Here is a 15092-nt window from a genome sequence, read left to right as displayed (position 1 = left end):
CACCCCTCAAGGACTTGTCTGGTGGCCATCTTACAGATGAAATGACAAAAAATTAACACATGCTTATGTATTCACCTCCCTAAAGTCAGTACTTTGTAGAGCCTCCTTTTGCAGCAATTACAGCTGCAAGTCGCTTTGAATAAGTCTCTATGAGCTTTCCACTAGCATTTTTGTCCATTCCTCAAGGCAAAATTGATCCAGCTCCTTCACGCGAGATGGATTCCTCTGCTGAACAGCAATCTTCAAGTCTGACTACAGATTCTCTATTGGATTAAGGTCTGGGCTTTGACTAGGCCACTCCAAAACATTTATACATTTTCCCTTAAACCACTCACGTGTTGCTTTAGCAGGATGCTTTAGTTCATTGTATTGTTGAAAGCTGAACCTCCATCCCAGTCTCAAATCACTGACCGACTGAAAGAGGTTTTGCTCAAGAATATCCCTGTATTTTGCACCACTCACCTTCCCTTCAGGACCATTTTCTCTGTCCCTGTTGCTGAAAAACATCCTCATAGCTTGCTGCTGCCACCATCATGTTTCACTGTGGGGATGGTGCTTTTGGGGTCATGAGCTGTGTTGTTTTGGCGCCAGACATAGCATTTAGCTTGGTGTCCCAAAACTTCAATTTTAGTCTCATCTGACCACAGAACCTTCCTCCATACATTTGGGGAGTCTCCCACATGTCTTTTGGCAAACTCAAAACGAACTTTACAATTTTTGTGTGTAAGTAAAGGCTTTTTTTATGCTCACTCTTCCATAAAGGCCACGTGTATGGCTTATTGTGGTCATATGGATTACCTTTGGTCTGTGTGCTGCCTCTCTGATTAATGCCCTCCTTATCCAGACTGAGACTTTTGGTGGGCAACCCTCTCTTGGAAGGTTTGTTGTGGTACCATGTTATTTCCATTTGATGATAATAGATTTGATGATGCTTTGAGGGGGGGGATCATCAGAGATTGGGATATTTTTTATACCACAGCCCTGACTTCTCAACAACTTTGTCCCTGACTTGTTTGGAGATCTCCTTGGTCTTCATGGTGTTGTTTGGTTAGTGGTGCCTCTTGTTGTTGGTGTTGCAGTCTTTGTGGCCTTTGAGAAAAAGTAAAGTGTATATACAGACTGACAGGTGACACTTAGACTGCACACAGGGGGACTTCCTCTCACTAAGCATGTGACTTATGAAGGTAATTGGTTACACCAGAAATTTTTTAGGGTCTTCTGCAGAAAGGGTGAATTCATATGCACATGCCAATTTTTAGTTATTTAATCCCATAAATTTAATTTATGCCTATATTATTCTCACTTCACTTAGACAATTTAGTGTTGATGCATCACACACAAATCAGATTACAAAAATATTTGTACACAGGTTGTAATATAGCTATATAGGTAAAATACCGAGGGGGTGAATACATTTGCAAGAAACTGTATAATGCAACCTCAGTTTTCATAACCACAACATAACCAGAAGAGAACTGACACAAACAAACCAAAAAGATCACACAGCAAAGAATTAACAAACTCCGGTCTGCTCAACAGTCCCTCTATAGCATATGCCAGCAGCTGTTGTATATTCCTAATATGTTTGCAATTATTTTATTCCCTCTGCTCCTCAGCTTATTCCACTTTTTGTTTTCTTGCAATATGTCAAACGGTTCCCTATATGTGTACATTTTTAGTTGGTGCTAATTTTTCTGTGCTTTTTTAACAAGTGGGTATGTCTTTTATGTTTCTCCACATTAACACTCTGTGAGCCACTCCGCTTTGTAAAATAACATAAAAATTTGTACTAAATAAAAATGCCAAAATCTCTGAAACCGTACCTACGTGAAAGCCTACCCATAATCTCCTGATCAGTAAGCTTGTGTATGTCACACCGCAATAATGATGTCACACTAAGCCTAGTAATGGGAAGGGGCGTCAGGAAAAATGCAGGTAGGCCGCTGAGCCAAATATTGTCCTAAACTATAAAATGTAACTACTTTTAAAACTATTTTTTTTTTCCTGTTTACAGAAACTTTTGTGTAAAGAGTTACGGAAACCAGTCCGATCAGAGGTATCTGTACAGGATGAGCCCGCATGTTCATATAAAGCGTATTATAACTGGCAAAACAATAGGGAGATGTGCAAAAGTCAGTGTCTCTGTCATAAATGGGCGACAGAACCACTGAGTACAACAAAAATATACACAGGAAGGATAAGGAAAAGCCTTGATCCAAGAGGGCAAAATCGTAGCCAAAACGACCCCAGTTTGGCATAAACTTATCCTTGGTTGTCCTGGATTAAAGTAAAGGATCTGTATGTGTGTCTGTGTGTATATCTTTGTCTATTCGTGTGTGTGTCTTTGTGTGCATCTCTGCATGTGTCCGTGTGTCTCTCTTCGTGGGTCTCTGTCCGTAGGTGTGTCTGGCTGTCTGTCTATGTGTCTTTGTGTGTTTCTGTCTGTGTGTGTCTCTGTGTTTGTCTGTGTTTCTCTGGCTGTGTGTCTCAGTCTGTCTGTGTCTCAGTTTGTGTGTCTCTGTATGTGTGTGTATGTCTCTGTGTGTCTCTGGCTGTGTCCCCGTCTGTGTCTCTCAGTCTGTGTTTCTGTCTCTGGCTGTGTGCCTCAGTCTGTGTGTGTCTATGTATCTTTGTGTGTCTCTCTCCATGTGTCTGTGTGTCTCTGTGTGTCTGTGTTTCTCTGTCCGTGTGTTTCTATCCGGGTGTGTGTGTGTCTGTATTTCTCTTATCTGTGTGCCTATGTCCGTGTCTGTCTGTCTGTGAGTCTTTGTGGCCCTGTCTGTGTGTCTCTTTCTTTGTGTCTCTGTCTTTGTGTTTCAATCTGTGTGTGTGTGTCTGTATGTCTCTTATCGTTGTGTCTATGTGCGTGTGTGTCTGCGTGTCTCAGTCTGGGTGTGGGGCTCTGCCTGTGTGTCTCTGGCTGTGTGTGGTACTGTATGTGTGTGAGGGGGATTTGTTTCTCTCTTCCAGAAACAGCACTACATCTGTGCATGAACTGTCTCTGGTGTTACAGTTCAGCCCCAACCAATTAAAGGGAACCTGTCACATCCAGAAATGCAATTTACCTGAAGATATAGGTGTAATCTGCAGGTAAATAGCATTTAAATCCTGTGTAGCAGCTTTTTGGAGCAGCAGCTACAGGGAGAAAATAAAGTTATATCCTCACTGCAGCCGCTTTGTCATCCTACAGTTCAGGGAGCTGTTACATTCACCTCTCACCATATTGAGCGCTGTTCTAAACACTCCCCAGGACATTGACTGACAGTTTTCTCTGCAGCATGTGTGTAGAGTGTGTGTGCAGAGCAATCTGTCAATCATTGTGCGGGCGAGTGATTACTGCCTTACTTAAAATATAGTGAGTAGTGACTGTAACCTCTCCCTGCACCCCCCTCCCCCAAATGACTGAAAGCAAGCGGCTGCAGGGAGAATCTAACTACATTTTCTCCTTGCAGCCTTTATTTTCTTACAGTAAGCTGACTACACAGGATTTAAGTGACATTTACCTACAGAATAAGGCCGGGATCACACACAGCGAGATACGGCCGAGTCTCGCAGGTTAAAACCAAGCTCTGGCGCCGGCACTCCGGAGTGGAGCGTGCAGCCGCACAGCAATACATGGAGCTGCACGCTCCGGAGTGCCGGCGCCTAGAGCTTGGTTTTAACCTGCGAGACTCGGCCGTATCTCGCTGTAGTGTGACTCTGGCCTAACTCTAATATATGCAGGTAGATAGTGTTTCTGGTTGCAAAAGGTTCCCTTTAAGTCCTTTTGTCTTAACCTCAAAATTTTAAGTTTTCATACAAAATGTATTTGTCATCCAAATACTTATAAATCACAGTTATTATTCTTTAGTAAAGCATATGCCCATCTTGCCTGGATTACAGAAATAGTATTCATTAAATTCATAATTTTTTTGTTTTAGGAGGAGGAGGAGCAGGAGGGCTTCTTTAATGAGGTAAATATGCACTGTATTCACTGATGGAATGTTTTTATGTAAAAATTTTATTCACTGCTGGTAACTTGTGTGCGCAGTTCATTTGTCGATGTTCTATATTGAAGCTAGAGAAGGACAATTTGAGATTCTATTTTTGTGTGGATTTCCTACAAATAATTTTCTTTTTTTTGGGTTGGAGGAGGGGAAGCATTGTAAAAGGGGTGTTCAGTGAAAACAAGTTATCACCTTTAGGATAGGTGATAACGTGCTGATCATTGGTGAATGACCGTTCTGATCTGTACCAAATCGGCAGAACGGGGAACTTTTTTTTTTATTAGAATCAAGCTGTAGTGTACATGTCCGACTGCGCAGAAAAGCTAGAACTGGCCCCGTTTACTATTTATACAGATTCAAATAGCACAGTATATTTTGAAAGCAACCTAATTAGTCCAGTTGCTCAAAGCTTGTTAGGAGTTGTTCTAATAAATTGCATTGATGACTTTACTTTAAAAAGTCGTAAATGGATAAATTCTGCCCTATGAAGCCTATTGAATTGGTCCAAAACCTTCCCTTGCTCATTCTTCAACACCAAAAGCCATTCAACTTCTTCTCACATTGCTCTAGGACTAAGGATAGTCTTTACCCTTGGGGTATATACTTTCCGTATATCTCATAGCCATAAAAGACACCACATTCTACAACATTCATCCATACTTTACATTTCCGTACAGGAACATGGTCTGATCATACTACAGCTCCTGGGCAGGGGAGGAAGCAAAAGAGTATGCGTCTTCCCCTGCCCAGGAGCTGTAGTATGATCAGACCATGTCCCTGTAAGCTCAGACACAGCCATTACACAGTACACAGCAGGGACACATTTATATGATTATCTCAGCACAGGAACATTTTTTTAAATACATCCAATTGTGGAACTTATTATTATTCCAAGATGTATTGTTTGTGCCTCAGTTTTCTGAAAGTGGAAAATCACTTTAAGGTTTCATTTACACGGTGTTGTCAAATTGCATTATTTGTGTCAGTTTTTCCCAAAATCACACCAATTTGCCACTTAGATGACCAGAAATGTTTTGAAAAGACGGTATACCTGAAAAATGTTCTAAACAAATTTTTAGGGATAGGTCATACTTGTCAGTCTCTAAACTCTGCAAACATTCAGTTTCATGGCAAATTAGTGCAGTTTTCAGAATAATTAACCCCTTCCTGACATCTGACGTACTATCCCGTCCACGGGACCCGGACCCCTATGCCCATGGACGGGATAGTACGTCATAGCGATCAGCGACGCTCACGGGGGGAGCGTCAAGATTGAGTTGTTTGGTCATACAAAAAGGCGTTATGCATGGAGGCTAAAAAACACAGCATTCCAAGAAAAACACTTGCTACCCATAGTAAAATTTGGTGAAGGTTCCATCATGCTTTGGGGCTGTGTGGCCAATGCCGGCACCGGGAATCTTGTTAAAGTTGAGGGTCGCATGAATTCAACTCAGTATCAGCAGATTCTTGACAATAATATGCAAGAATCAGTGACAAAATTGAAGTTACGCAGGGGATGGATATTTCAGCAAGACAATGATCCAAAACACCGCTAGAAATCTACTCAGGCATTCATGCAGAGGAACAATTACAATGTTCTGGAATGGCCATCCCAGTCCCCAGACCTGAATATCATTGAATATCTGTGGGATGATTTGAAGCGGGCTGTCCATGCTCGGCGACCATCAAACTTAACTGAACTGGAATTGTTTTGTAAACAGGAATGGTCACAAATACCTTCATCCAGGATCCAGGAACTCATTAATAGCTACAGGAAGCGACTAGAGGCTGTTATTTTTGCAAAAGGAGGATCTACAAAATATTAATGTCACTTTTATGTTGAGGTGCCCATACTTTTGCACTGGTCAAATTTTGTTTAAATGCAGATTGCACATTTTCTGTTAGTACAATAAACCTCATTTGAATCCAGAAATATAACTGAGTCCATCAGTTATTTAGATATATGAAACTGAAATTGCTGTTGCAAAAACCAAAATTGTTATAAAGAAAAAAGGTTAACATTAATAGGGGTGCCCAAACTTTAACATATGACTGTAAAATTGTTTTCATTGCATTAAAGCGCCAAAATATAAAAAAACGACGTAAATGAGGTATCGCTGTAACCGTACTGACCCGAAGAATAAAACCGCCTTATCAATTTTACCGCACGCGGAACGGTGTAAACGCACCCCCCAAAAGAAATTCATGAAATGCTGGTCTTTGTTCATTCTGCGTCCCAAAAATCGGAATAAAAAGTGATCAAAAAATGTCATGTGCTCGAAAATGGTACCACTAAAAACGTCAACTCGTCCTGCAAAAAATAAGACCCCATATGACTCGGTGGGTCAAAATATGGAAAAATTATAGCTCTCAAAATGTGGTGATGCAAAAACTATTTTTACAATAAAAAGCGTCTTTTAGCGTACGACAGCTGCCAAACATAAAAACCGCCATAAATAGTAAATCAAACCCCCCCCCGTTATCACCCCCTTAGTTAGAGAAAAATAATAAAATAAAATAAAAAGTATTTATTTCCATTTTCCCATTGGGGTTAGGGCTAGGGTTAGGGCTGAGATTAGGGTTAGGGGTGTGTTGGGGTTAGGGTTGGAGTTAGAATTGGGGGTTTCCACTGTTTGGGCACATCAGGTGCTCTCCAAATGCAACATGGCGTCTGATCTCAATTCCAGCCAATTCTGCGTTGAAAAAGTCAAATGGTGCTCCTTCCCTTCCAAGCTCTGCCATGCGCCCAAACAGTGTTTTACCCCCACATATGGGGCATCAGCCTACTCAGGACAAATTGCAAAACAACTTTTGGGGTCCAATTTCTCCTGTTACCCTTGGGAAAATAAAAAAATTGGGGACTGATCATGTTTGTGGAAAAAATATGATTTTTTTTATTTTCACGCCCGGGCGTTATAAACTTCTGTGAAGCACTGGAGGGTTCAAAGTGCTCACCACACAGCTAGATAAGTTCCTTGGGGGGGTCTAGTTTCGAGAATGGGGTCACTTGTGGGGTGTTACCACAGTTTAGGTATATCAGGAGCTCTCCAAAGGTAACATGACACCCGCAGACCATTCCATCAAAGTCTGCATTCCAAAATGTCACTACTTCCCTTCCTAGCCCCGACATGTGCCAATACAGTAGTTTTCTCCCACATATGGGGTATCAGCGTACTCAGGACAAATTGGACAACAACTTTTGGGGTCCAATTTCTCCTGTTACCCTTGGTAAAATAAAAAAATTGGGGACTAAAAGATCATGTTTGTGCAAAAAAATATGATTTTTTTTATTTTCACTTATAAACTTCTGTGAAGCACTTGGGGGTTCAAAGTGCTCACCACACATCTAGATAAGTTGCTTGGGGGGGTCTAGCTTCCAAAATGGTGTCATTTGTGGGGGGTTTCCACTGTTTAGGCACATCAGGGGCTTTCCAAACGCGGCATGGCATCTGATCCCAATTCCAGCCAAAAAAGTAAAATGGCGCTGCTTCCCTTCCGAGCTCTGCCATGCGCCCAAATAGTGGTTTATCCCCACATGTGGGGTATCAACGTACTCAGGACAAATTGCACAATAACTTTTGGTGTCCTGTTCCCCTTGGAAAGATAAAAATTGAGGGTGAAAAGAAGATTTTTGTGGAAAAAAATATAAATATGATTTTTTAATTTTACGGCTGTACGTTATAAACTTCTGTGAAGCCCTGGGAGGTTCAAAGTTCTCACCACACATCTAGATAAGTTCCTTGGGGGGTCTAGTTTCCAAAATGGTGTCACTTGTGGGGGTTTTCACTGTTTTCGCACATCAGGGGCTTTCCAAACTCGACATGGCGTCCGATCTCAATTCCAGCCAAAAAAGTCAAAAGGCGCTGATTCCCTTCCGAGCTCTGCCATGCTCTCAAATAGTTGTTTACACCCACATATGGGGTATCAGCGTACTCAGGACAAATTGAACAATAATTATTTTGGTCCTGTTACCCTTGGGAAAATAAAAATTGGGGGTGAAAAGATAATTTTTGTGAAAAAAATATGATTTTTTAATTGTACGGCTGTACGTTATAAACTTCTGTGAAGCCTTTGGGGGTTCAAAATTTCTCACCACATATCTAGATAAGTTCCTTGGGGGTCTAGTTTCCAAAATGGGGTCACTTGTGGGAGGTTTCCACTGTTTAGGTACATCAGGGGCTTTCCAAACGCGACATAGCATATCTCTGTGATTTAAGGGCAGAAAAATTCAAAGTTGGAAAATTGCGAAATTTTAAAAATGTTCGCCAAATTTCCATTTTTTTCACAAATAAACGCAAGTCACATGAATGAAATTTTACCACTAACATGAAGTACAATATGTCACGAGAAAACAAAGTCAGAATTACCGGGATCCATGGAAGCGTTCCAGAGTTATTACCTCATAAAGGGACAGTTGTCAGAATTGTAAAAATTGGCCCGGTCATGAATGTGCAAACCACCCTTGGGGTAAAGGGGTTAATCATGGGTATTATTCTATTGTATAACACGTACTCAACTTGTCTAAATCATATAAATCATGCTGTCTGTCAATTTCATTAACAAATTACAGGAATCAGCATCAGCCTCATTTGAGGGTCTTGAACTTTTTGTGGAAAAATCTCCGGAAGTCCGAACTAAAACATGGAAAGGCACTTCATACTCTCTGGCGCTAGAAAAACAGCATTCGTTTCAATTTGGCAAACCTGGAGTATTTTCGGACCAGGGCTTTTTGGGCCAGGGCTTTTTGGGCCAAGGCTTTTCGGTATGTATACTTTTGTGTTCAATGTTATGAACGTAACACACACTCACGGGTAACAGAAAATAGGAAGAACTACTACAGGGAGATGCCGCACCCACACCAAACTGGTCCTGTACAGAGTAAAAAGACCCTAGCCACACAATTCAAAAACTCCACTGCAGACCTGGCTGCTTAAAAGGTCATCGAGGAGTTTCTCATACCTCCTGAGGAACCAGAGGGGAGTCCGCAACACACTGCCAACAAGAGGAGAGGAAAGTGTGCAGGGAGAGCCAACAACCCAGGGTGAGATAATTAAACACGTTCATATGATGTGGAGAAGGAAAGCTAAGAAGAGCAAAAAGTAAACTGAAAAAGTATAACCTCCAAAAAACCTAAAGAGGTGAAATGATGAGGAACGGGGAAGGAAAACAAACTCAATGCAGAAATTCAACTGGTGTTTACCAAGCAAGTTAAACCCCTTAGGTGAAGGGCTGGAACTTCTAAACCCAAGTTCACCTATAAGTATAGATAGCAAGAAGCGCAGTGAAGGGTGAACATATATACCCAACCCAGAATGTGATAGGGCAACCCAAAATGGGAAAATGAAAAACACTTGGAGAGAAGTAAACCAAGAAGGGTGTTACGCGAGCGTGGATTGTGGACCCAATGTTCCGTGGACCGAGGAGAGCCTGGAGGGGCATGGTTAAGCAAACACCTGGGTCTTCACTAGAGGCCCTGATGGTGGGGTTAGACTTGGCTCTGGATGGACGCCAGAATTTACTCCAGGACAGACCTTGGATGCACAGCAGCTGACCCCCAAAGGGACAGAAAGCTGTAACGACAGGTGCTGGCAGGACCAGCAGGGATAGAGAAGAGCATGGCAAGTGCAGGCAGGTACGACTGAAATACAGAAGGGCACGGCAGCTGCAGGCCGGTACTGCTGGTGTACAGGTAGGCACGGCAGGTGCAGCAGGTATACTGACTGGCAGGCAGGTACTGTAAAGCACGAATGATATACAGAATGGTGCTGTCGGGTACAGATTAATACAGGCAGGCAGGTATTGGCAAACATGGCTGGTGCACAGACAGACGGGTGCTGGTGGGCACGGTTGATATACAGATAGGCAGGTACTGGCAGACACTGCCGATATACAGGCAGGCAGGTACTGGTGGGCACTGCTCATATACAGGTAGGCGCTGGTGGGCACGGCTGATTTATAGGAAGGCAGGTGCTTGCGGGCACGGCTGATATACAGGCAGGCAGGTGCTGGCGGGCACGGCTGATATACAGGCAGGCAGACACTGGTTGGTACGAATGAAATACAGGAACGGACAGGACCCAGTTCGGACTAGATGGACAGGAACAGCTTCTGAAAGAACTAGGTCAATGGCAGGAGATGTACTGGACTGGATTTATGAAGAGGCATGGAATGCTTCATGAATCAGGAGCTTCTGACTTCTGCACATTCCCTCATCAAGACCGGCGTGAACAATGCCAGCATTAATGAATGGGGTCCTAGTATAGATACAGTGTTTAGGCAATTTGGATTCCTACTCAAGTACTTCAGAACTGCTGTCACAATATTTGTTAATCCTTTAGGTGCTACACAGGAATTAATACAAAGTAGAAGGAAAAAAAAATAAAAATTATATTTTTTTTACTTTTACAAGGGATAGCATGAGAAAATTGACCCCAAAATTTGTTAATTTGTTACCCAGTTAATTCTGAGTGAGTGATTCTGTTCGGACAAAGGGCAGAGCTCGGGAAGGAGCACCATTTGAATTTTGGAACACAAATTTGGGTGAAGTAGACTACTGATGCGATATCTCATTTGCAGGGCCCCTGAGACACGTAAACAGCAGAAAGCCCCCCTTAACTGACCCTACTGTGGAAACTATACTCCTCAAGGATTTTATCCTGGGGTACAATGAGTATTTTTAAACCACAGATACGACACATAATTTGATAACATTAGGTTGTCATATTGAAAAATTTCATTTTTTTTCCACAAATGTTGATTTAGCCTCAAATTTTTCACTTTTGCAAGAGACAACACGAAAAAGTGGACCACAGTTTGTTACCCACTTCTGAGCGCTACGATACCCCACATGTAATCGAAAAGTTCTGTTTGGACACACGACAGGGTTCGGTAGGGAAGAAGCGACATTTGGTATTTGGAAAATAACTTTGGCGGGAATAGATTGCAGGGCCCTTGAAGTACGAAAAAGGCAGAAACCCCCACAAGTGACCCCATTTTGCAAAAAGGATTGTGTTTAGCATTTTGAACACATATGTGCTTCACAGAACTCTTTAAAATGTAGGTATGAAGATTATTTTTTGTCCATTAAAATGTTGTTTTAGCCCCAAATTTGACATTTTCACAATGGATAAGAGGAGAAAATGGACCCCATATTTTCTTACGCAATTTCTTCGGAATGCGATGATACCCCATATGTGGTCAAAAACTGCTGTTTTGGCACATGGCAGGGCTCGGAAAGGAAAGAGCTCTATTTCATTTTTTTGCAGCGTAGATTTGTTTGACCTCATTTGGCAAACTAAACCCATTAGGAATTCACCTAGTGTTGTGGTTATTATTTTTAACCCACAAAATACAGCACAGAATTTTATAAGATTGGGTTGTGAAGACAAAAAACTTTAAATATTATAACTTTTAAAATTTTACTTTTGCCTCAAAGTTTTAATTCACACAAGGGGAAATAGAATCATAGAGTGTTAGCAAAAAATGAACAGGAGAAATGAGAAATGTACGCCCATAGATATAGGATATTGAAAGGGAACCTGTCAGCAGGATTGTGCTGAGTAACCTACAGACAGTGGTGCCGTTATACTGATTAAAGTTGGTGCCGTTATACTGATTAAAATGATATCTGGTCATGAGTCACTGCAAAAGTTTATGGCGGGGGGAGGATCGGAGAAGCTGTGTCAAGAGTTGAAGAGAGGAGTGATGAATGCAGGGACAAGAGACTTACTGTTTCTACATAGAGCAGAGAAAAGAGAAGAATTATCTGGGTACAAAGGCAAAATGAGCAATTGTAAGTATACAGTGCTGTATAATATGATTGACGCAGCAATATATTAAGAGGCTAAAAACTATGAAGGGAGGAGGAGCAGGAGGGCTTCTTTAATGGGGTAAATATGCACTGTATTCACTGATGGAATGTTTTTATGTAAAAATTTTATTCACTGCTGGTAAGTTGTGTGCGCAGTTCATTCGTCGATGTTCTATATTGAAGCTAGAGAAGGACAATTTGAGATTTTAATTTTGTGTGGATTTCCTACAAATAATTTTCTTTTTTTGGGGGGGTTGGAGGAGGGGAAGCATTGTAAAGGGGTTGTTCAGTGAAAACAAGTTATCACCTTTAGGATAGGTGATAACGTGCTGATCATTGGTGAATGACCGTTCTGATCTGTACCAAATCGGCAGAACGGGGAACTTTTTTTTTATTAGAATCAAGCTGTAGTGTACATGTCCGACTGCGCAGAAAAGCTAGAACTGGCCCGTTTACTATTTATACAGATTCAAATAGCACAGTATATTTTGAAAGCAACCTAATTAGTCCAGTTGCTCAAAGCTTGTTAGGAGTTGTTCTAATAAATTGCATTGATGACTTTACTTTAAAAAAAGTAAATGGATAAATTTGTGATGGTCAACGTGTGACTGGACACACCGCCTCCAGCAGGCGAATTTTAGAATTACACGTGTAACTGAATACACCGCCTCCAGCAGGGCGAATTTAAATAATAAGGCTGAGTTCACACGTGGCGTTTTTTTCGCGTTTCCAACTGCGCGATTTTGCCGCGAAAACGCGAAAAATAAGCATCCCATGCATTCCTATGGGATTCCGCAATGCTGTGCTAATGCTGCGGTTTTTACCGTGGCGGAATCGCTTCGCGGTAAAAACCACAGCATGCTCATTAATTTTGCGGAATCGCGGCGATCCCGCACCCATAGGAATGCATTGTTCCTCTTACTTCCCGCATGTGGCTGTGCACACCATGCGAAAAGTAAGCAGAACATTTGCGGATGGTACCCACGGTCTGGAGGAGAGGAGCCTGTCCTCCGGGCTTTGGGTACCATATCCCTGTAAAAAATAGAATTTAAAATAAAAAATATTGTTATTCTCACCTTCCGGCGTCCCGCGCAGCCTTCCCGCCTCTCTCCACTCTCTCGTTCCCAGTAATCCTTTGCGAAAATGCCCGCGATGGCGTCCGTTCTCGCGGGATCGCGAAGTCTGACGGTCATTCGCACGACGTCATCGCGAATTACCGCGAGACATCGCGTTCCCGCGAGAACGGACGTCATTGCGGGCATTTTCGCAAAGGATTACTGGGAACGGCTGCGTGGGACGTCGGAAGTTAAGAATAACACCATTTTTTATTTTTTTTTGCATTTTATCTTTTACTACTGATGCTGCATAGGCGGCCTCAGTAGTAAAAGTTGGTCACACTTGTCAAACACTATGTTTGACGAGTGTGACCAACCTGTCAATCAGTTGTCCAAGTGATGCTACAGATCGCTTGGAAAACGCTAGCATTTTGCAAGCTAAATACGCTTGCAAAATGCTAGTTTTTCCACGGGAAAATCGCGGGAATTTAAAATGCGATTTTCCCGCGGAATGTAATTCCGGAATTCTCGCGGTAATTTCCGCGAGAGTTCCGGTACGTGTGAACTTAGCCTAAGGGGAAACACCAGGGAAACTGATACAATGGAGGGCCCTGTGATAGGGAACAGGGAAATGGAGACCTCCTGCACTCCCCTGAGCCAGTCTCTACAATCCTAACAGTCCCTATACAGGCTCCGCACCTGTCGCCGAGCTGGAACCTAAGAACCCTAGCTCGCCCTGCACCTAGCCCTTTCTAATGAATTGGACGGTGCAGAAACTAATCCCACCACTGTACTAAAACACACATAAGGGAAGTCAAAAACAGGGATAATACCACTTAGCTTTGCTCTGTTGCTCTTGCTCCCAGCAACAGAGTCCACCACCAGAATGCAGCTTTCCTCCAGAATCGCTGCTACTTCACCAAGCTTTGTCAGAGCTGCAAGGAACTCTCTCTAGCTCCTTCCACACCAGGACTCTGACTGAGCTGCCAGGAACTCTCTCTAGCTCCTTCCTCCACCAAGGATGGTTGGAAATGACCACTATCACCAACAGTGATTGCAACCAGCTGACACTCTTTTATAGGTAAGAGCCAGCAATCACACCTGCTTCATAATCACGTGCACTAACTAAAGTAACCAGAGTGCAATGACCCTAACGGCCACCGGGGCAAAACTAGAACTGAAACCACCACAGTGCAATGACCCTAATGGCCACTGGGGGCAAAACTATCTTTAAGCACACAGCTTAAGGAAAAAAAAGGTTACTAGTGCTTTTATCTGTCATAATCCAACCTGGATCATGACAAAATTCTGCCCTATGAAGCCTATAGAATTGTTCCAAAAGCTTCCCTGGCTCATTCTCCAACACCAAAAGCCATTCAACTTCTTCTCACATTGCTCTAGGACTAAGGATAGTCTTTACGCTTGGGGATTCCACTTACCATATATCTCACAGCCATAAAAGACGCCACATTCTACAACATTCATCCATACTTTACATTTCATGTGACTTGGAATCTCCAAATTACCGTATTTTCCGCTTTGTAAGACGCACTTTTTTCCCCCAAATTTGGGGGGAAACGGGGGTGCGTCTTACAAAGCGGACATGCCTTACCTAGGCTGTGATTGGGGGCGTCCGGCGGTTGCTGGCAGGTGCTGCAGGTGTCTCCGGTGCCCAGCGGTGCCGCGTTGTGTGCCCGTCGATGCCCGGGGCTCTGCCGACATTGTGCGACAGGCCAGAGCCCCGGCATTTCCTCGGTTCCCTGTGTGCCAGTAAAAAAAAATGGCCGCCGGCGCGTGTGCAGATGGGATCTCGGGACCTAGCTCTCGAGAGATGAGATTTCAGATCTCATCTCTCGAGAACTGGGTCCCGAGATCCCATCTGCGCACGCGCCGGCGGCCATTTTTTTTTAACCGGCACCACAGTGCGCGCACACAGGGAACTGAGGAAATGCCGGGGCTCTGGCCTATCGCACAATGTCGGCAGAGCCCCCAGGCATCGACGGGCACACAACGCCGCACCGCTGGGCACCGGAGACACCCGCAGCACTGGCCAGCAACCGCCGGACAAGCAGAGAAACCCGGCAGCAGCACAAGACCCTGCAGCAGCAGCAATGGCACACATCGGAGCCCCCCCTCATTCCTGAATGCGGCCTGCAGCATCACTCCATGCCTGCCTCCTCCAGCAGCGAGCCTGGGACCCCGCTACACCGCAGCCACCAACCCCGGTAAGCAATAAGATGC

General features: G+C 43.3%; 1 protein-coding gene across 18 annotated transcripts in view; it reads left to right on the top strand.

Annotated features, from left to right (window-relative positions):
• The window catches only part of PARP4 (poly(ADP-ribose) polymerase family member 4), a 278533-nt gene that overhangs the window by 184382 nt on the left and 79059 nt on the right, over window positions 1–15092 (top strand). For 10 of the 18 annotated variants that reach the window (XM_073583072.1, XM_073583076.1, XM_073583080.1 and 7 more), the window contains 3 exons: window positions 2015–2056; window positions 3921–3953; window positions 8557–8748. The exons of 2 other annotated variants lie outside the window; for them this stretch is intronic. In XM_073583072.1, coding sequence (XP_073439173.1) covers window positions 2015–2056; window positions 3921–3953; window positions 8557–8748 — 267 coding nt within the window. The remainder of the gene's footprint in view (window positions 1–2014; window positions 2057–3920; window positions 3954–8556; window positions 8749–15092) is intronic. 6 more of the 18 variants (XM_073583081.1, XM_073583075.1, XM_073583084.1 and 3 more) reach the window with 3 other exon arrangements.

Source organism: Dendrobates tinctorius, unplaced genomic scaffold (genome assembly GCF_039654945.1).
Source record: "Dendrobates tinctorius isolate UK_male_01 unplaced genomic scaffold, ASM3965494v1 ptg000075l, whole genome shotgun sequence".
NCBI classification, from domain to species: domain Eukaryota; kingdom Metazoa; phylum Chordata; class Amphibia; order Anura; family Dendrobatidae; genus Dendrobates; species Dendrobates tinctorius.
The sequence above is the reverse complement of the archived record's forward strand: the minus strand, read 5'-3'. Positions and strand labels throughout refer to the sequence as shown.